This window comes from Rattus rattus, chromosome 1, assembly GCF_011064425.1.
Source record: "Rattus rattus isolate New Zealand chromosome 1, Rrattus_CSIRO_v1, whole genome shotgun sequence".
NCBI classification, from domain to species: domain Eukaryota; kingdom Metazoa; phylum Chordata; class Mammalia; order Rodentia; family Muridae; genus Rattus; species Rattus rattus.
The window spans coordinates 3,110,052-3,132,752 of NC_046154.1; the positions used below are offsets into that span (position 1 = coordinate 3,110,052).

At 47.4% G+C, this 22,701-nt stretch overlaps 2 protein-coding genes across 2 annotated transcripts in view; both read right to left on the reverse strand.

Moving 5' to 3' along the window:
- Positions 1-6,967, reverse strand: part of Rusc2 (RUN and SH3 domain containing 2) — a 44,035-nt gene extending 37,068 nt beyond the window's left edge. Inside the window, exon 1 of the mRNA XM_032891824.1 lies at positions 6,839-6,967. The gene's annotated coding sequence lies outside the window, so the exon portion shown is untranslated. The remainder of the gene's footprint in view (positions 1-6,838) is intronic.
- Positions 6,968-15,373: 8,406 nt separating this feature from the next.
- Positions 15,374-22,701, reverse strand: part of LOC116891124 (phospholipid-transporting ATPase FetA) — a 110,060-nt gene continuing 102,732 nt past the window's right edge. The window contains exons 23-29 of the mRNA XM_032891849.1: positions 22,343-22,526; positions 20,728-20,951; positions 18,870-18,953; positions 17,784-18,029; positions 17,484-17,622; positions 16,340-16,470; positions 15,374-16,242 (exon numbers count right to left, since the gene is read on the reverse strand). Of these exons, the coding sequence (XP_032747740.1) occupies positions 16,069-16,242; positions 16,340-16,470; positions 17,484-17,622; positions 17,784-18,029; positions 18,870-18,953; positions 20,728-20,951; positions 22,343-22,526 (1,182 nt within the window). The 3' untranslated portion in view covers positions 15,374-16,068. The remainder of the gene's footprint in view (positions 16,243-16,339; positions 16,471-17,483; positions 17,623-17,783; positions 18,030-18,869; positions 18,954-20,727; positions 20,952-22,342; positions 22,527-22,701) is intronic.

Sequence of the window (22,701 nt, forward strand, 5' to 3'; positions counted from 1 at the left end):
TATGCACTGTACCATGTATGTATGCATTACACCCTGTGTGTATGCATTGAACCATGTATTTATGCATTGCATCATGCACTGCACCACATATATATGACCTCTTCATGGCACCAGGAGGCCAGAAGAGGGTGTCAGAAGAGGGTGTCAGACCTGAGCTGGAGTTACAGGTGGCTGGGAGATGTTACTTATTTGCTGGGAACTGAACCTGGGTCCACAAGAGTAGCCAGTGATCTTAGCAGCTGGGCCATCTCTCTACTCCATATAGCTTTTCTCAGATTTTTGTTTTAGCTGGTTGTGGTGTTGGGAGGAAGGAGAGGTGGATCCTGCAAGTTCAGGGCCAGCCTGGTCTACATAGTGAGTTCCAAGTCAGCTAGGGCTACATAGTGAGACCACGAGTCAAAACAAAACAAACAAAACAAAAGAAAACAGTAACAGTAAAACCAAACAAGAAAACCCCTTACATCATCAGAGCTGAGACTACAGTTAGAAGAGCAGCACTTTCCAGAGTGGTCCGTGAACCCCACAGGATCTGCCCTTCCTGGGGATTTTTTTTGCCGTACCTATGGATTTTAAAAAAAGATTTGCTTTAAGCTGGGCAGTGGTGGTTCATGCCTTTAATTCCAGCACTTGGAATTCTAGCCTGGTCTACAGAGTGAGTTCCAGAACAGCCACAGGGGCACAGAGAAACCCTGTCTCAAAAAACAAAACAAAACAAAACGCTGTCTTTTTATTTATACGCCAGCAGAGGCTAGAAGAAAGCCTCAGATCCCCTGGAGCTAGAGTTTCAAATAGCTGTTAACCACAACATGGGTGCTGGGAACCAAACCCGTGTTCTCTAGAAGAGCAGCCAGCGCTCATACCTGCTGAGCCCCCATCCCTAGGAGTATTTTTAGGTAGGTAAGCACCTGGGCCTTACGCTACGCTTCCCAACAAGAATTTCAGGGGTGATGCAGATGGATTTTTTTTTTTTTCCATCTTAAAATCTGAAAACATATGTCTAGGTAAATACAGAGGAAGAAAGCTCTAATCAAATGAGATGGGGTGCAGAGGCCTCCAGTTTTTAGTTTTTTAAATATATGCACACATATATTTAAACTCTATGTGTGTTTATCTCAGACCCCAACGTTGTCACATTGCAAACAAGAAAGTATGACTAGAAAAACATCTTTTAATTCTGGCCTACATCAAACAGGTTGACAAGGGAGTTTAGGCTTCAGTAAAAGGAGGAAAGGATCTATAGTTCAGCTGGCTCTGCGCGGCTCACTGGTTTCAGGCCCCGAGTGTCCTAGGAATTTTAGGACTGTATGCATGCCCTGAGGGTTTGGTGATGTTTCTCTCAGACCACGGCTGCACAGCTGTGTAGCTCGCTCACGGGCTGTGGGCTCCCAACCCAACCATGTCTCTTAGCTTCTTGCTGGTTGGGACCATAACTCAGTGGGAGAAACAGACAGCTTTCTAGAGTCTGGCACATGCTGTAAACCTAGCAGTCTGGGCGGGGCAGAGGCAAGGAAATCCTGAGGTTGAGGTCGGCTCATGCTACATAGTGGACCACGTCTCAAAACTAATAACAACAAACATTCTAGGGCCCTTGGAACAATCTCTGAAGATTCCAGCTGTAGCCTTTTCGGTTTAGCTCTACAGCAAATAAATGTGGCCTTTGCAGCAGTGGCCTAGGATAACTACATTGTAGCAAGAGGGGAGCTGGGACTTTATTTTACCCACCAACAGTTTCACACATTTACATAGCCCAGACCCATCACTCTCCCTCCCACTCTCCTTGATTGAGAGCTTGTGCAGCTCTTGTAGGCGACTGGTTCCCAGCAACTTAGAACTCTGATGCTCTCTTTCGGTTTCCAAGGGGCACCAGGTGTACATGGGGATATAAAATATAAAAGAAAACAAAAAGCCTTAGCTATTTTGGCATACAAATCCTTCTAAAATATATTAGTATTAGGTACTTTTGTTCTATTTAGACTACATAGTTTAGAATGTAACTTTTCTTTGGCCATTCTGTTTTTTAAAGATGAAAAAAATTACATGTAAGTGTGTCTGTGTGTATATATGCACACATATGTGCAGGTGCTCACTGAGGCCGAAAACAGCGCATCGGATCTCCTGGAGCTGGAGTGACAGGCAGTTGTAAGGTGGTTTGATGGGTGCTGGGAACTGAATTCTGGTCTTTGACAGGGCACCAAGCGCTCTTCATAGCTGGGTCACCCCTCCAGCCCCATAATTCTCTACTGTTAATTAATAGACCAGCTTTTTTCCCTAAGTGTCAACTGGGGACTCAGATACCAGACCGTCACATCCATAAGGACTGGGGTTTAGAAGTAACAACATTTTTTTTAAAAAGATTTATTTATTTATTTATTATTATATATAAGTACACTGTAGCTTTCTTCAGAAACCAGAAGAAGGCATCAGATCTCATTACAGATGGTTGTGAGCCACCATGTGGTTGCTGGGATTTGAACTCAGGATCTCTGGAAGAGCAGTCAGTGCTCTCAACCACTGAGCCATCTCTCCAGCCCCGAAGTAACTACATTTTACTTTGCCAGTTCTGTGCAACAGTTACCAGGAGGCCTAGCCAAGGAACTGAGGCCAGTGAATAAGTAAGTAGGTGACATCCAAATTAAAAAATAAGTAAAATTATCTTTATATCCAGAGGAAATGATCCCACAATCAGAAAACCCCAAAATTCCACAAAAAGCAGTTAGAACAAATTCTGCTAAGTTGCAGGACACAAAGTTAACATGGAAAAAAAATCAGTTGTGCTTCTGTGTACTAACCATGAAAAAAACCAAAAGGGAAATTAAGAAAATGATTCCGTATATAGTATAACATCAAAAAGAAAAAAAAATACTTAAGAATAAACTTAGTCAAAGAAATAAAAGACCTGTACACTGAGTTCAAAGCTAGCCTAAATAGATCCTCTCTAAAAGAAACAAAAAGATAAACTATTGAAAAGCCAGCTCATGGAATGGGAGAAAATAGTCACAAAGCACTTATCTGTTTGGCGGGTTAATGTTTAAATACGTAAAGAACCCATGTAACTTGGCCACAGAAAACAATGCAGTATAAAACGGGGCTCTGACTTGAGTGGACATCTCTCCAAAGAAGAGCTACACACGGCCAGTAAACAGTTCAAAACCGTGTCTCACAGCTCAGCATCGGTGGAGGGCGAACAAAGCCTCCTGGAAGGAGCCTGAGAGGAAGGAGAGAACATGAACAATTTACAGTGGTGGATGTATGAAAAAGTTGTAATAAAACAACGGCAGCCACCTGAGAAGCTGAGGCAGGAGGATCACTAGCTCAAGGCCCGCTCCGACTATACCTGAGGTCAACGGCAATCCCAGGAGGTCTGTCTTAATGTGGAACAAAGGGTTTGTGTCTTAGCTTGAATTTGATCCCTGGCATTGTAAGACAGAATAACAAAACAAACAAGACCTACGACGACATTACTTTATACTCAGAAGGACAGCGACTTAAAACCTATAGGATCACAAGTGTTGGAAAAGTCCTCCCACACTGAGGAGAGTGAGGAATGGTACAGCATCAGAGAAACTTTGCTGGTTCTTGTAATTAAAAAAAAAAAAACATTCGGTCCTCAGCTCCGAAAAAAAAAACCCCAAAAACCCAAACTTAGAAAACATATAGGCCAGCAACTCAGTTCTTGTATACAACACAAAACTTAAGAATCTCAAACAGATCTGCACATTCATATTCACTCCAGCATTATTCATAACACATAAAAGGTGAAATCGACCCAAGTATAATCAACACAAACGGAATGTAGCATGTACATGTTTGCACATGTGCACACACACACACACACACACAGTGTTAGTCAGCCTTAACTATGAAAACATTATGCATTATGTTAGGTAAAAGAATCTAGTTTCAAAGGGAGGTGTGATTCCACTTAACGTGTGGCACCCACATAAATCCAGAGGCAGAAATGGGATGCTGAGCCCAGGAGATGAGAGGTGGGGAGTGAGGAGTTAGTCTCACTGGGGCAGAGTCAGTTTAGAAGATGAGGAAAAGGGGTTAAGGCAATGACTCGGTGATTTAAGAGCATTAGCTGCTCTTCCAGAGGACCTCAGTTCAATTCCCAGTGCCTACATGTTGGCTCACAACCATCTGTAACACGGGCCCCAGGGGGACTAGACACCCTCTCCTGGCCTATAAGGGCTCCCTGCATGCATTTGGTACACAAACATGTGCAGACAAAACACCCATACACATTAAAAAAAAACCAAATAAAAATTTAAAAAGGTGACTGTTCTAAGAACAGATGAAGATGGCTGTCCGACAATACGAATATGAAGTTTTATCCTAAGGAAAAGGAGAGTAATTTTGGTACAACAGAGAATATGCTATCAGTTACAGTCTTGTTAGAATCCCACACCCAACGCCCAAAGCCAGCGCCTTAGAGCAGCGTGAATACCTGGCCACCCAAAAGGTGCTCCCATGCAAGACAGACTCACTGGATAGGAAAAACAATACTGCAAACCACTGTTGGCGTGGGCACCTTCTGGGTAAGCTTGACTTGAGCAGTCAGAGCATTTTCCAGAGCCTGTCCTTAGCCTAGCATGTACTGCATGACCTCTTTGGTCAAGTGACTTTTAGCAGAATGCAGAGTCACTGTGCATGAGTAACAGGAAGACAGGAAAAGGGTGAGTTATTGTCCTAAATTTGCAAGTGAGCCCTGAGAGGAAAATAGAATACACAAGCCTCCCCACGAACTGTGGTTGCCAGTTTTAGCAAGTAAAATTATAGGGCTCTGTTGTTTATCAGAAATTCAAATTTAACTGGAAAACAATCTTATCTGGCAGTGCTCTGACATTTTAGTATTGAGGAGAAAAATCAATAATCTAGACTGTTCTGATCTGGGGTTACTGAGGTCCACACAGAGGCTGGGCTAGAAAAGGTAGAAAGGTCTGTTAAAAAAATAAATTGATTACACAAAAGAAAAGTAAAAAGTCATTGCACTTAATTTGGCTCAGGAGCCCCTCCCCACACTGAGTTTTGTGATCTAAAGTTTAATTTTACAAAGACACGTCAATGGGTAGAAGAATCAAAAGCAGACACAGTCAAGGGAAAAAAAAAATACTCCAAGGCAGGCTTACCTTCAAACAGCAATGGTCAAACTGGGTGTGGTGGCCCACACCTTTAATTCCATCACTTGGGAAGCAGAAGCAGGTGGATGTCATTGACTTCAATTAAGGCTGGCCAGCGGCTACAAAGTAAGACCCCGGCAAAACAAAACCAACCAACCACCAACAACCAAACAACAACCACCAAAGGGCGTTCAACACCACATAAAAACAAGAGAAAAGCAGCAAGAACAAAGCTTTGAGTGCTCACGGCCAAGCAGCAGGAAGGGGTACTAGGAAGAGTGTTTAGATGGCTTCCTCCGGTGAAGCTACACTACTGCTTAGGTTCTACAGAGCCCTGGATGGAAGCCGTTAGGACGACCAGGCAGTACTTCCTAGCTGATGAACGGCTACCGTTTCGCAGCATTATTTCATAATCCAGCAACACCGCCTACTTTCAAGTCTGGGCCAAAAATAGGTCCCCGAAACCCGACCCTAACCAAGGTCCTTCACACCTTCAACCTGCCTGAAGCACCAGCTACAGAGTCAGACTTTAGGGCTAGGACTAGTTCCAGAATTCGTCCCCAGGGTGAGCATCTAGTCTCCAAGGAAGAGCAGCTGTAACCCTGGCAAAGCTCTTTCAAGATTATCTGGGTAACCTCTAAGGAACTAACCAATAAGAATCTCTGCAGCCCTAAGACTGCCCTCAAAAAAAACAAAAACAAAAACACAACGACATAAACAGCAGGTATATAGAAGTCTGAATACAAATGAAATGGGAAGAACGAATGGATTTTGTATATTCCTAGGTCGAAAGACTGAACTAATCCAATCCCCCATATGACAATCCCTTCCTGTTTTATATAACTAGACACACCTATCCTGCTCTGCAGCCCCTGCATTAGACTGGTTCGTTCGTTCATTTGTTCGTTCGTTCGTTCGTCGTTCATTCACTCACTCACTCATTCACTCACTCATTCATTCATTCATTCTCATTCACTCACTCATTCATTCATTCATTCATTCACCTGCCCATAAGGTATTTAATTTATGCTACTATGTGCCAGGCACTGTGCTGGATACTGGGGAAACAAAGGTGAGCAGTGAATGTATGGCCCTCTCCGTGTCCGCAGGGCCACCTTGGGAATCCACAGCTAGTCTGTGACAATTGGATCCATCACCTTGCCCTTTAGCAGGTGAGGATAGTAATGGGGCACTGGGGAAGTAAAGGTTTCCCCTAGATAAAAGTAGGGTGAGAGTGAGGGAGGAATGAAGCCGGCGCCAGGCAAAGAGCAACTTGGGAACCCGGATCCAAAGGCGCGGAGGGCGCAGAGGACCCACTGAGGTCACTGCCCGAGATGACAGGCAGCTGTGCTCCCACCGGGAGGACACAGATGTGGGTTCAGCGATGGCTGGCACGAGCTGGTCCGGGCGTCTCGGGGCGGGGGGAAGGGGGACAGTTTGTGGAGACGGTTGGGGGTGGACCTGGGGTGGTGCCCAAAGGGCCGGCTGGTGCTGTGTTTCTGGAGGGTTCCTTGGACCTCTGAACAGCAGGGTCTGCAGCAGAACCAGGGACCAGAGGGTGCAGAGGGGAGGCGCGAGGGCGGGGCGGGCGGGCAGGCAGGACGCCTGGAGAAGGGCAGGGTGGGTTGGCAGGCTGAGGCCCCGTCCCGAGGGACCCCTCGCAGTGTGGAGGCAGTGAGTGTCCAGGGCCCCGGTAGCCTCGGGAGAGGCGCGCCTACCTTGTTTCTCGTCGGCCGCGTCTCTCCGCGCGGGCGGCGTTGTCTCGCGCCTCCAGGCGCCTCCAGGGGTCGCGTGGTAGCCCACGCCGGCGTTCCCCTCCGCTCCCCTCGGCTCGGCGCGTTGGTAACGCCCGGCGCCCCCTGCAGGCGTGGTGCCGATGGTCCGCTCTGGGCAGCCCTCGCGCGGCCCCTCCGCGAGGCGCGTTGGTTCGGCCCGCCAAGCCCGCGGGCGCGCCCACCTCCCAGGCTGCGGCGCTGCGCACAGCGCGAGTCACGCGCACAGCTTTGCCAGGAGTCAGCGGACAGAGTGCGGCGCCGCCCTGTGCTGGAACAGGAGCCGCCGGGTGCGCAGACCAGGGTGCCTACGGAGCAGGTGCGTGTGGCCCCCAGCTTCCCCGAGGCGGCGAGCCTCACCGTGGATTCCAGGAGAACATCATGAAGAAATTTTTTTTTTTAAATGTTAAAAGAAAAAATAAAAAAGGAACAAGGACAAAAGACGAAAGCCTGGTCTCCCTTGAGACCAGTGGACTCGGCCACTGGGGTGTGGTGTGGGCAAGATGACACTTGGGATTTGATATTTTCAAAAAGTACCCTATGCACAGTCAAGGTGGAATCTTGCACCCATACTCCTGCTGCCTTGGAGAGCAGCGCGTGCTGTGCTGGGTACATGAAGGATACCAGTCCCTCTTTGATGCTTCTGGTGGAGCGGGCAGTGCAGTCGTTCTGCGGGAGTTATTGCCCATTAAGCAGCAGCCATTCTAGAAATGGCGAGAGTCTTAGAACCCTGTCCTTTAGGAATCTCACCCTTGGTAGGCCAGCCAAGGAAGCAGGTTAAAGTTACACTGTCTTGCAGCCACAGAAATGCTGGGAATTGAGTCGTAAAGAATGAATGATAAATGTTTTTTAAAAAGGGGGGGGCGGGGGCGGGGGCGGGCGGGGCTGGAGAGATGGCTCAGTAGTTAAGAGCACTGACTGCTCTTCCAGAGATCCTGAGTTCAAATCCCAGCAACCACATGGTGGCTCACAATCATTTGTTGAATGAAATCTGATGCCCTCTTCTGGTGTGTCTGAAGACAGCTGCAGTGTACTCATATATAAAAAATAAAGCTTAAAAAAGAATGAGAGGTAAAGGTTCGTTGGGCACAGTGTCACGTGCCTTTAATCCCACAGGGGCAGATGGATCTCTGAGTTTGAGGTGTTAGGCTGGAACCTCTGCTCATACCCAAACTGGACACGGATCCTCCACCCCCTTCCCGCATTCTTTCCTCCAACCCCGCCCTCCCTCTAAGGGAAAACTCCAGGCTAATAACATGTCATCACATCTCCTGTTTCCAGTAACCCACCCAAGAATGCTCACCCAGGGGCTCAGTTTTTGACTGTGTATGGATGCCATCCCAGCTTGTAGCTGGCATGTCATTACTCCTCACCTAAGCTCTGTAAAACCCCCTTGCTTTAGCCTGCACGTGTGACCTCACTGAGCCCCACTTGTGAGATCAGTGAACCCACCCCAGAGCTGCCTCCTAATAAACCTGCATTTATCTACTTTTAATCTGGTCTAATCTGGCCTATATCTGAGTAACAGAGAGAGGGGGGAGGGGAAGGGAGAGCGAATATATCTGCAAACCTGTTCTTTGTGGTGGGTCCCAGCCAGATGAGGCTACAGACATGTGAACCATTTCTCAGAAAGCAAGCAAGCAAAAAGCAAAAACAGCTGTAGAAGGAATCGGCATATGTGAGAAAGCAAAGGAGCAAACAGCATTGAGGGGTGAGAAGTGGTGGGTGGGGCCCTGGAAGGGCAGGCTTGGATGATGGAGACCTTCCCATATGACTCTGGGCTTACCTGGAAAGGACAGAGAGACGATGAAGTGCTGTCTAGCTTGCTTTCTGTTTTCTGAGACAAAGTCTCACCATGTAGCTCTGACTGGCCTGGAACTCGGTAAGTTAGACTAGGCTGGCCTCAAACACAGATCTGCCTGCCTCTCTGGGGCTGGGATTAAAAACTGTGCCACAACCCCGTCCCAAAGTCAAGTCGTGACGATTTTGTGTGAGGGTAAAGTGGAGGGGGTTGTTAGCTCTTCCAAAAGAGGGAGGCAACAGGAGGCACCTGGCACCTGCAGTAGCCAGAAGAGGGCATAGGACTCCCAAGCACGGGTTGTGAGCCACCATGTGAGTGCTAGGAATCGAATCCAGGTCTGTCTGCACGGGCATGGTGCGCAGACATGCGTGTAGGTAAAACACCCATAGACATAAAATTTAAAAGTAACTAAAAAATAAAAATAAGAGGTCATGTAGTTTCAAGAATTGAGGCCTGCATTCTTCTCTCATCCACTACATTTGACCACAGTTGGCCCCCCTCCATTCTTTCCAGACCCCCTCCCCACACCCCTCTCAGATCCATTCCTCCTCCTTCCCCATCCCCAAACAAACAAAATCCCCAAACATCAACAACAAAAAAATCCCCCCAAAACAAAACTCCCAAACAAAACAACAAAATAGCAGAACTCCCAGGAACAGCAATCAAACGTGGCCTAGGTACAATACGACCAGACACAAGCCCTCATAGCAAGGCTGCAGGAGGCCTTGTGACCTTAAAGTAACCAGCATTTGCCATGAGAAGAAAATCCAAAGTATGCCATGTTCTGCATGAGAATAAAGCAGAGACCTAAAGAAAAGCAGACGGGGGCTGGAGAGGTGGCTCAGCGGTTAAGAGCACTGACTGCTCTCCCAGAGGTCCTGAGTTCAATCCCAGCAACCACATGGTGGCTCACAACCATCTGTAATGAGGTCTGATGCCCTCTTCTGGTGTGTCTGAAGACAGCTACCGTGTACTCATATACAATAAATAAATCCTTTAAAAAATTAAAAAAATAAAGCGGACAGGCGTTGTTTCAGTCCAGTAGAAAGCCTCCCAGTGGGTGGGGGTGGGCATTCTGAGTTGGGTTCCCTGGAGACAAGCTCGTCTGAGTAAAGGAGTAAAGGAGAATGTTCTCCTCTACTGTGGCTAGCCCAAACACGGAAACTAGGCTCAGACTGTTAACAGCCTCTCAGAAACTTGGAAAGGTCACACTCTGCACCTTTCTCTTCAAAACCGTATTCAACAGGGACATAAAGCAGTAAGTAAGGGACACTTCCTAGCCCCTGCAGTTCTCACCTCAAACATTTTCGGCTGTTAACAGTCTGACTGAAACAACGCCTGTCCGCTTTATTTTTTCATTACAGATGGTTGTGAGCCACCATGTGGTTGCTGGGAATTGAACTCAGGACCTCTGCAAGAGCAGTCGGGTGCTCTTAACCGCTGAGCCATCTCTCCAGCCCCGAAGTCTGTGCTCTTAACCCCAGCCATCTGTCCAGACTATTCTGTGGCCTTTTATCTTGTTATATCACTGACTGGTTTCTCAGAGTTCCAAATCTAATCCTAGAGACCGAAGCCACACGGGGTTATGTATCGACCCTGGCCAAGTATGACTACAGGTAGTAGAGTCAGGTGGTACAAAGATGACCAACTAGGAACTCCTACTCACTGGGAACTGTGGGAAGGCTAGGAATCAGTGGAATCAATACTCTTGATTACCAGAGAGGTAGGGATTGAGTACCTCAGTGAGACTGATAAATTGTTACCTATATTTTCCATAGTGAATCCTCAAAGGTCTTTGGATCTATCTTTAAAATATATCCTCTATTTATGAGGGCTGGAGAGATGGCTTGGATGTTAAGAACACTGACTGCTTTTCCAGAGAATGGGGTTTGAGACCCAGAACCCACAAGGCAGCTCACATCCTTCTGTAGTTCCTCTTCTCCTCCCCTTGAGGACCCCACGCTGCCTTCTGCCTCCATGGGTACCAGGCATGCACATGGTGCACAGACAAGTAGACAAAACACCCGTACACGTAAAATAAAAGTTATAAAAGTTGAAGTATACCCTTTATCTATTGATTTCCCGCAACTGCTATGGCCTTAGTTCATGCCATTTCTGTACCACACAGAGAAAACTATAATTGCCCCAGTCTCCCTGATGTCACCTTTGTACCCTGTTCTCTATGAGAGAAGCTTGGGCAAAATGTCAAACAGGGTTTAAAGCTCTCCACTGCTCCAACCACATCTATCTATCCACCTAGCTCTTTGTTATGTAATTTATAGGCCTAATTAGAAAGCTATAAGACTTGTGTGTCTGGATAACTAGATCCTTCAAAGAACAGAATTTCTGAAGTGAGGGATAAGTATAAAATCATTTAATGACTAAATAAAGGATCATATGCCTATAATTCCAGTACTTGAGCGACTGAGGCAGAAGGATCACAAGTTCTAGACCAGCCTGTGCTATGCTGGTAGACTCCATCTCAAAAAAATGTGAAAAGATGTTTGTCTCTGACAGTATCTTGGGCTCTGAATTCCATGAAATTTCTAGTTATTTTTAGACAGTAATTGATGTTTGTCACATTAGCTTCCATTTTAGTAATTAAGGTGATTTAATGGAATCGAGATCTTCTGTTTGGTTTTTGAGAGAGGGTTGCACATAGCTCAGATTGTTCTGGAACTGCTAAGAATGGCCTTTAACTTCTAATCTTCTTGCTTTTGCTTCCTAAGTCTTGGCATTATAAGTGTACAACACAGCCTGGGTAAATTATTATTTTTATTTATTATTGTGTATGTAGAAGTGTTTTGCTTGTATGTATGTCCTTGTGCTACTGTGGATGCCTAACGGTGTTGGATGTCATGAGCCACCATATGGGTGCTGGGAATCAAACCCAGGTCCTTTGCAAGAACAGCACATGTTCTTACCGCTGAGGCAGCCCTTTAATTTTTAAAATTCACAGTGCATGTTTTTCCTTGGTCCTGAGCTCGCTCTGCTGAGTTGCAGGTGGTCGTGTTCTGTGGAAAACACAGTGGAGCTCAGTGGATGCTTCTGTTCACCCACTTTTCTGTCCTCCCAATTTTCCAACCCTCATCTCTCCAGAGTCTGAACAGGACAGCAGGGAGACGAGGAGAAGAAATTTCTTACCTGATGTACGCTGTCCCAAAGGGCTTCTAGACCCCAGCAAATATCTACACTTAGCTTTTCCTCAAGGGATCCAGGAGAGAGAGGGGAGGAGAGATTGCCATGACAGGGAAGAAGAAAGGCCAGACCTAAAGGCCCGCCGACATGTGAGAATCAGGCCCCACAGGCCACTTCCCCAACTGTGTTTGGGTTAGCAGAGATGAAATATAGATTCTAAAAGATGTTAACTCAGGAGCACCGGAGGGGAGTGTTTGCTGGCAGTGGGAAGGGTTATTGAGCTAGTCGTGTGTGTGTGTGTGTGTGTGTGTGTGTGTGTGTGTGTGTGTCTTTCATTTGAGAATCCAGATAACTTGGGCAGGCACATGTGCGTGACCCGTTGGGAGCACAGAGCAGTTAGCTAAAAGTGTGTCCTTTGTCATGTGGCCTACATGGTCTTTGGGTAATGCTTTGTCCCGGAGATCCATGGGAGCACAGAACAGTCACACTCCCTGCTCTGGCACCCGCAGATTGCTAATCTATTTCTGCTTTCTAAAAGACTTCCTAGTGATAAGCAGGGTGTCCATATTTTGTGTTCCCTAATCATAGCTATCAGTTGTATCGACACTCTTCCCAAATATTTCCTCATATCCTTCTCAACTTGGACTGAACTGAGGACTAATTTAAAGCCCACTAACTGTTCCCCCAGAGACCTGGCAACTGTCCTGCTCCTCAGAGCGTGAGCAGGGCAAGGGTGAGTGGTGAACTTTTTTGCACACACACTCCTGAATGTGGTACTTAACGTCTGGCCCTTCTTTAGAGACTAAGGCTTGAAGAGTCAAGGCAAGATGCATATAAAGTACCGAGAGAGGGTGCTGACTGCTCAGGAGCTCTGAGGACAAAACTGGTCCAAACTCTACTTTTGTAGATGCCTTATGTGGGAGGTCATGAGTAACCACATGCCACAAAAAGAGGTCCCGAGGCCACTAAAGGCTGAGTGGAAACTGCCTATAGAAGGGAGAACTTCATTTTGAAAGGAAAAGGCAAGAATCAAGTTTAGGAAAAGTAAGCAATGAAAAACATAAAGTGTTTGGCTTCTGTGGGACGGTGAGAATCAAACAGTACATAAAACAGCCCTCCACCAAACCGGCATGCAGCTCTTTCCCCTGGGAGGTCTTTCACGGCCTAGAGAAAAAGCCCGAGAAGCAAACCATTATTTTTTTCTTCTTCTTCTTTTCTTTTTTTCTTCTTCTTCTTTTTCTTTTTTCTTTTTTTAGGAGCTGGGGACCCGAACCCAGGGCCTTGCGCTTGCTAGGCAAGCGCTCTACCACTGAGCTAAATCCCCAACCCCCAAGCAAACCATTATTAAAATGGCTATAAGCCATCAAAGGTTTAAATTGTGGGAAAGGTTCTCTAACAGAGGGAAAAGTCAGCCTAAGGAATAGGAGATTATGTTGACAGTGAAGGTTACCCAAACAGCAGGTAAATATTAGCTAGGCAAAGGAAGGATGAGCGTGTGGTGGTTTCTCCTACTCATGTGAGAGCTTTGACATGTGACTTCAAAGCTGTCCTGAGCTATAGATTAGGTTCCAAGTCAGCTTGTGCTAGAATGAGATCCTACCTCAAACAAACCAAGAAACAAACAAACAAACAAACAAACAAAGAGAAATAGGTCTGGGAAGTGGCTCAGTAGGTAAAGTGCTTGCCAGACGAACATGAAAACCTGTCTTCCATGCCAGAATCCATGCAGAAGTTGCACGCACAGCTAGCTATAAGTGACGGTTCATGCCTGGGACGCCAGCCTCAGGGCACTGGAGGCATGCTGAAACCTGGGGCTGGCGGGCTAGTCAGCTGAGCTTAATTGGGGAGCATCGGGCCAATAAAAGGTTGCGAAGGAGTTGGACAGCATGGCTAAGAATGATGACGCCTGTGGTTGTCCTCAGGCCTCCACATGCAAGGGTGCACACTGCATGCACACTTCTCAACAGGTATCCACACATGAAAGAATGCACGGGCCTCAGAGCAGCAGCTTTCAGTCATCCCGCCACCCAGCCATTCGCCCAACTGCCGTCTACTGGGGGTATATGCTAACACGAAACAAACCGTGATTACCATGTCTTCTGATAAGTGCCACAGACAGAGGCATGAACAGAAACAAACAGGACAGGTTTATATTCACCAAGAAGTTAGGGCAAGCGCTGGGCTGAGAATGCACTTATGATACCAGCACTTGGGAGGCAAGATCATGAGTTTAGGGCCAGGCTAGGCTAGTCAGTTCTAGGCCAGCCTGGGAGTCCCACAGTCAGGTGAAGTCATGTGATGGACAATTCAGTGGCATCTAATAAACTTATAGATTATATCTAGTTCCAGTGAGCCCAAGTGTGTAAGGATGAGCATTAGTTCACTAGGTAACAAAGAGGGTGGGGAAAAGCATTTGAGGATAGAAACACTTATGTCTGGGATGGCATGGAGACCAGCAATTTCATAATGGGTAAAGGCAGATGGAGGAGAAATTGAAGGCAAGGCTAGAGGAGACCAACATCAGGGTATGGATTTAAACTTTTGTAGAGAGCTGAGCTGGGGAGACACATGAACAAATTCTCCTTACAGGAAGATGAATCTGGAAATAGTAATGGGGTGCTTTAGTTAAAGAAGAATCAGAGAAACAGGCTGTGTGTGTGTGTGTGTGTGTGTGTGTGTGTGTGTGTGTGTGTTTGTGCCTGTGTGTGTGATAAGAGGTGATATAATTCTGAGCAAAGGAACAGAAACCAGGAGATAAGGATGAAGACTTTCTATGCCCTGATGGTGACTGAATGTCTGACTAGAAGAAAAAGCAGAGGATGACTGCAATCGCCACCTTGGGTGACAGGGACGGTGTCCTGGCATTTGCGGTGGGGAAACTGGTCAGTTGGGCATGTTGTTTACATTTTGAATAAGTAACTAAGTAAAGAGCCCCAGATTCAGTTCACTGATATCTAAGGAGAGATGGGGACCATAGAGCTGAGGATATGTTCTGTTGGTATCGGAAGTCACAAGCTTACTTAAAGCAAACTTAAAACCTAGGGTTGAACTCTCAGGACACATGTTGAAGGTATGTGAACAGGATAGAACTATGCACTTGAAATGTGTGCTCGAGGGGGTTGGGGATTTAGCTCAGTGGTAGAGCGCTTGCCTAGCAAGCACAAGGCCCTGGGTTTGGTCCCCAGCTCTGAAAAAAAAAAAATGTGTGCTTGGGCTAAGGCCAACACTGACTTTAGGGGCAGAAATGTAGAGTGGGGCTGACAGAGGAGAGGGGAGGGAATGGGGGGTCCATAGATGTGCTTATACAGATAAAGCTTCATAGCGATGGCACTCAGGTCATGTTGTTGTCACCAGGCCCCAACACACCATACAAACATCTCTGCTTCAAAATGAGCAATTTATTTCTCCATTTATTTCTCCATAAACTTCTTAGAAACAGTTTTTCAAGTATATACAAAGTACATATAATTATTTCTCAAAATTCTTTTACAGAAGACAAACACTTACGAACAGTGGCTTATATCCCTTAAGAAATTATTATTGTTACCCCCGAGTTTGTTCCCCTCTTGCTTCTAAAGCCTGAATAAGCATCAGTTCTTAGATCAGAGGGGTCAGAGGGCAAGAAGGCAGAATTTTGAGCTGTCCTATCTGGGCAGGACCTGCCTTCGTTTTCTTTCCTTTCTTCTTTTTCTCCTTCTTCCTTTTCCCCTCCAATTTGGTCCAGAAACTCATCATCTTCTTAAGACCAACTCTTCATAGCTACCCCCTTCTTCGCTCCTAGGGCCAACAAAATACTCACCCCACACCCTGAACCTTCCAGGTAAGTCTGGGGTAGTATCTGAGTGGGACCACCTGGGGTCACCTGGGGTCTGGGAAGGGTTACAGTGGCTCTGTGTATGGGAGCGACGGGGCCCAGGCTAAGGTTCTTAGGCCCCACCTCCCTTCTTCTTTCCTGCCCCTTCATGGCATCTGCATGTGCTTGTCTGGGTTAAGAACTGGAGGGAATCCGGGGGGCTTGGACTTGCCTGTTCTTGGAATGCTGCAGCCCTGGCTGAGGGGCTGCCACCTCTTTCCTTACCTTTCCTGGGTACAGCTTTCTGGGGAATGAAGAGGCTGAAGCCCTGGTTTCTGAGGGGCCCTGATCCCTTTTTACTAAGTTGCATAAATAAAAGGGATGAAGAACAACAGTTGACTGAATGAGGGTTTCCCCAAGGGCATCTATGTTTTACAAGGACCTCTAGCGTCTTGTGAAGGCTCTGGATTTCAGCGTCTTGCCAGATGTGATGAGGGCCCCAAAGCCCTGTTTATGGGAGAACGCATAGGCAGAACGTCGAAGGCCTGGGTGTTTTACTTTGATCTGGACTGGGGGTGGCAACGGATGCTTCAAGCAAAAATGGATCCTGTTCAGAACCTATATCCAGAGCATGGGGGACATGGTTTTCAGACATGGAGGCCAAGGCAAAGGGGGTGGTGAGGTCTACCTGTGGAGGTTCCCTTCTCCCACTCACCTTGTCAACATTGATAGGCCAGAGTATGGGTTTGAGAAAGTTGTATCCCATCAAAGGGATCAAACAGAGGACCGAGCTGAGGACGAGGCACAACCACAACTGCGGCTGGTTGAGACCGTTCCTGGCCACACCTGTAGGCAGTCAACCACGAAAGAAGGGGCTAAAGTAGCTGGGGGAAGGAGGAGGTTAGGGTGGGAGAGACCAGCTAGCCCGCAGCTACGTTCCGCTCCCGCAGGAAGTTACTGATCTGCAGACAGCCCAGCCCAGTCTCCTGAGAGGTACTACACATTCCAAGTCACTACACACTTCACAGCTGCTCAGCAGATGCGGCTGGTTTCTCTCTGGTAAGAAGGGGCTGTGGTGGCTGGGACAATTCATGCACCCTTCTATCCCTCTAAAGGCATGGCTGGACAGACAGAGCAGGGGAGAGAGGGTAGGTCATAAGGCCCCATAGTGCACTTGTGCAGAAAAAGTAGAAAGCACTGTGGCCTGCAAGACAGCTCAGAGGGGAGCATGCCACCAAGCCCGGTGACCCGAGTTCTCTCCCTAGGCTCCACACAGAAGAAGGTGAGAACCAACTCCTTCAAGTTGTTATTTCCATCTGCCTGCCTGCCTGCCTGTCTGTCACAACAAAATAAATAAGTAATTATATAATAAATAAATGTGACAAAACTAAAAATAAATAGAAATCTTTGGAGAAAAAGTCGAGTCAGTGGCCTGCCGTGGGGTAGGAACCAATCCAGGTGAATGGCAACGAGAGAAGCAGATCCAGGAAGAGACAGTAAGGCAGAGCATGGGAAAGGAGTTGGCGCTGGGATTTCAGGTCATTTGTTTGAATAAACAAACAAGGCTGGTTGACTGGGACTCCAGTTCCAAGGGGTCTGGCACCCTCACACAGACACACATGCAGGCGAACCATAAACCAACATGCATGATTCTTGCCCTGTCACTTGTGAAAGTCGAGTAATCTAAAATACTTGAAAAAAATCGTAAATTCTAAAGTATTTTCCTGGAGAGGCTTAGCACCCATTTTGAACAGAGACTATCTTTACTTAAGCATCATAATATAGAGTTTCTCAGTAAACACAGAATTAGCATTTCATCAGTCCCTCCCCACGACAACCACTGGCTGGCCAGGTCTTACCTAGGAAGTTGAAGACGCTGGGGAACATTAAACACATGCCGTCACTGCACAGCAAGAATAAGATGCAGAAGTAGAGCCCCAGGCTGCCCCACGTGAAGGCGTGGTTTATCATTGTCCAGTAGGTGGTACTCAGAGCGATCTGAAAGGCACTAGCTCATGTGTAATACCGTATGACCTGTCAGCACACCCCCGTCCTCCGAGCCTCACACAGAAGGCATTCCCTGTTGACCTCCCTTTGCCTCCCTTTCTTGCCACGTAGGCTTCCTGCCCAGTCCCTTGGTCCCACTCTGAGGGTCACACCTGCATTGTCATGACCCAGATCAGGGTGGTCTGCACCAGCAGGGAGAAGGACTGGAAGTCAGAGATGTCCTTCCCATCACTGCGCTCTGAGTTAAACACGGTCCCCATGGGGACAAAGAACAGCACGAAGGAACTGTAGATGCCATGCAGCAAACACTTCATGAATTCCTTTTTGTTGAAGTACAGGTTGTGCTGTCCTGGTTCATACAGCTCTGGGTAGCATAGACTCCATGTTTCATTCACATCCTGGAAACACCACAGGGGAAAGAGGAGGGTCGGAGCTTTTCCACAGGTCCCATCTCCATCTTGCTTCACTGAACCTGTCAGGCTGCCCAGGTATTTCCTCATGGAGTGCTTGAGAGGCAGAGCCCGAGGGCAGAGCAGTGACCACAGCCCTCTCTAGGTGAGGCTCTGCAGTAGAAGAAAGCTTCGAGATGTCTCCACGATGGGAGGCACTTGGAGGCAGTTAGGATTTGGGAGAGGCGAAGGGGGCGGGTGGTATAGCTGGGGGGCAGCTAGAAGGGGGGATGGGGTTGGGAAAGGGAGGAAGTAGGGCTTAAATCCCCGAGATGGAAGTGTTCCTCTCGATAAATGCTTTGTGTCAGGAACCAGGGGGCGGAGGCAGGAAAAGCCATTAGGGTCAGCAAATCCTCATCTACTGTACTCCTCTTTGGAGACTCTTCTACTGAGTGTCCAGAATGGAGCTTGGTAGAAGAGTCAGGGAGAGAGGAAATTTCTAAGAGGAACAGACATGGAGCCCTGGGCTGCTTCCCTGTGTCTTAAGGTACTATGCCCACAGCCCCATGCCTGGTCTTCACACCCACTGAGGTCTTTCCAGCAGCTGTCCCCTCCCTGTGACCTGTGAACAGGCCTCTCCTGTCTTAGTTTCTTGTTTTACCAAGTCTTGGCTCGGTGGCTGTGGTCCTCTCACATATTAGACAACACCGCACTCTCTCTCTTATGATACTACACAGGGGATCAAGTCCTTCCCTGCTCTGGAAATGATTGCCTCCACACCTGACTTCTTCCCCACTCTCTGAGTCCAGGGTTTTTGCCCTGTCTGTGAGGCCCGCTCCTGGGTCTTACCTTTTCAAACAGACTCAAGCCCAGGATGGGGAGGGAGGTGTAGACGAGATTGTAGAAAGCGATGAACCAGACGTCGTAAACTGTCTGGAGGAGAATCAGGAAGACTTTTTAGAGTACACTCTTCATGAAGCCCCAGCCCTGCCTCTCAGGTCCAGTGCAGCCCTTTCCTGGTCCCCTACCCCACTACTAGTAGGTTACCACCTACTAATCTAAATGTGTTTGATTAGTTTCTAGAAATGTAATGCCGAGCCCAGACTTTATCTTACTCCAGAACCCACATTCCCAGACAGGGGCAAGGCCATACTGGACTTCCAAGTTTGACCTAAAACAACCATCTATGATCTGCACAGTCCCTCTGGGGACCCAGAGCAGTTCCTGGGGAAAGCTAGCTACAGTCCTGAATCTCTAGGAAAACCTTGAGGTTCTTCTCTCTCTTGCTTGGTGGCATCCAGTGGCTTCTGCAACCCTGACCATTTACTAACAGAGCAAGGAGAAAGATGCATGACTTCTTTTCCAGTTTGGAGCCTCACCCTGGAACCTAGTGAGGCAGGCTCCTTTCCTTACAATCCACAGGGGCTCACACTACTCCCTAAGACCAGCTCGGCATGAGTAGGACTGGGATGTATCTGTCTATGCTGTCTGCTGGTTGGTGGATCCTGCATCTCCCAGGATAGTAAGTCATCAGGTTTTTCTCCTGGTGTGAAGGTTTATATACGCTTGGTTCAGGGAGTGGCACTATTAGAAAGTGTGTCACTGTGGGTGTGGGCTTTAATACCCTAGTCCTAGCTGCCTGGAAGTGAGTATTCTGCTAGCAGCCCTCAGATGAAGATGTAGGACTCTCAGCTCCTCCTGCACCATGCCTGCCTGGACACTGCCATGCTCCTGCCTTGATGATAATGGACTGAACCTCTGAACCTGTAAGCCATCCCCAATTAAATGTCATCCTTATAAGAGTTGCCTTGGTCATGGTGTCTGTTCACAGCAGTGAAACCCTAACTAATACACCTGGGATTCCTTGAAAGACTCCCGAAAGTCTTCTCACAGGAAGAAGAGATCTATAACATCAAACTCCATACTTCCTCTAGGTTGTGATTTCATAGTCAAAGGTGAAATGCATTTATCATAGGAACAATTGTGTGTGTGTTGGGGCAGACTCGGCGGCCACTATAGTTCTAAGTACAGTTGAATACCATGACAACCTGCCTGTCATGATGAGGCTCCTGGAGGCTTACCCAGTATTTAGTTTAGGCTGTATGTATATGGAATATGTATGTGTATGGATGATGTATATGGAATATTGCCATTATTTATCTATAGACTACAAAATATAACCATTTTAAAGGACTGTGGGAGTGTATTATAGCTTTATGATTCTGAAGATTTAAAAGTAAAGATGGATCTCCCAAATTATAATCATAAAATTAAAATCAGTATTGAAAAGTGGTGAAGTCCAGTTCCTGAGGATCTGATACTCTCTTCTGGCCTTTGAGGATACCAGGCGTGCATACAGTAGATATATGTACATGCAGGTACATACTTCTACAACAGGACAAGTATAAAAGCAATAGAAGTGAAGAGTTACTAAGATATATAGACAACAATAACAGGGTGGCTTTGGATGTTGAGAACCTCCAGCTCCTCTGACTTTTATGTGTGTTGAAAACAGCGTAAGCCCATGGGAGTGTTCCTAAGGTAGCAGTCAGTAACAGAGCCTTTATGCCCTGGAATGTAAGGTTAATGTAGGTTTGGGATTAATGTGGGGTAAAGAAATGGATGGTAGCACTTTATACACTGGCCTCTAGAGAAGAACTATGACTGTCTGGCTAGCTGGAATGGAGAGCCCCGCCTAGTCTCTTACCTGTGCGGAGAAGCCGTTGAAGAAGGCGTACCAGAAGTGCACCAGGGTAAAGGCAAAGTTTTTGTAAAAGAAGTAGCTGAGAAACTTGCACATGCGATTGTAAGACCAGCGGCCGTGCACCAAGAGTAGGCGCTGAAGGTAGCGGAACTGACAGAAGGAAAAGTCACTGCTGAGCGTGGCCTGCATCCCTTCCTGGCCGCTGATGCCAACCCCGATATGAGCAGCTGAAATGAGAGCCCAGACATTTCTAAAACAGGAAGAGTTTGCTGGCTTCTTATGCTGGCAAGTGTGGAGGGGACATGGACACAAGGTACAAATCTTTTGTTTTACACTTGGCAGATACTGGTATGCCCAGTTAGAACTGCACCTTCTCAGTGGACTCTTCTTGTGACTGGTTGCTCTGTCCCCACGCCCTGGGAAACAGCCTTTTTGTTTTGGATTCTGTCATGTAGACTGCTTGGTGCTGTACAGCCAGCACCAGAAGGTTTCCCTCTGCCCTGATGCTCGCCACCCGGACCCTTTCTTACCGTTTAAATAATTGTCATTTGAATTCCTTGTTATCCACAGAAGCTACTTAAATAAATTAAGAATCCGGAAGAATGCTGATCTAACACAATATTTAATTACCTACCTTTATCTCTGGGGGCTAAACGCCAGCTGTTCAGAGAGACTGGCAGTGTACACACTTGGCTAGTGAGAATGAAACTTGCTAGATAAGCAGAATTGTTCTTGACAAAATATAAGACCGAATTTCCTCAACGTTCTCACTACTTTGAGGCAACTCACTCTTGTGCTCACATCCACTGATTTTTCTCTACATCATTGCTTGACAGGATTGACTGAGTTTTCCTTTCCTTTTTTCTTTGCCCGAGACAGGGTTTCTCTGTGTAGCTCTGGCTGTTCTGAAACTCACTTGGTAGAGCAGGCTGGCCCTGAACTCAGAGATCACCTCCCGAGTGTTGGGATTGAAGGTGTGCATCATGGTGCCCCACCAGGAAAACTGAAATCTCTAAAACCTCAAAGACTCAGCTAGGAACTCTTTCTAGAGTTGAAGCGGGGGCTGGGCTCTCTGGTGGTGTTTCCTGCATAGTGAGGTTCTGCTCAGACCTCACCGATCAACACATTCCTGGACATGCTCTTGACATTTACACCAGCAGAGCTTAGCTCTTTGCTTTCACTGATATGCATCTTGGTAAGCCTCCGCCTCCCCTCCTGCTGGGGAGCCATGGCGGGTTCTAAGGAGCACTACTTTAAGCCCACAGACTTGAGATGAAGGAAGAGGAGCTTTCTGTGGACTTGACGCCATCTTGGACAGTGGTATGGCAGCTGCGAGGGCAGCTGTGATGCGAGGGTGTGCCCGGACTCCCGCGGGTCACGCACATCTGTGACTGCACTCACCTTCATTGTGTAAGTGAATGAGTCTCACTTTGTGCATGCCTGTGGATGTACGTGTAAGCGAGAGTCCGGTGTGAAGGGGTTGTAGACAATAATGCATACTTGGTACGACAGGTAGAGTGTCAGTCAACACCACAGGACCATTTGGGTCAGTTTGCCCATGGAGGAAGGAAGGGGGTAAGCCACGGATGGGGACTACTGCCCACCTCCCCTCACATGCCTTTGATCATGCCGATGTCATTGGCCCCATCCCCGATGGCCAGTGTCACCACCTTCTTGTACCTCTTCACCAGGTCTACCACTTGGGCCTTCTGAAGGGGTGTCATCCGGCAGCAGACCACCCCCTTGCACATGCATGCTGTTCGCAGCAGCTCGAACTCCGTGTTGCTTTCTAGAGCATAGGCCTGTAGCACCAGGACACACTTACTTAATGTGTTACCCCAAAGTCTGTCTGGGTCAGAGCTTCCCTTTGTCCTCTCCTGTCTTTTCTAGGGGAAGCCTGTTCCTCGAAAGGTGCTCTACCCTAAGGGGCCCGCCTCTTGAGTTAGTTCTAGGTACCCTCACATCTGGCTCAGCCTC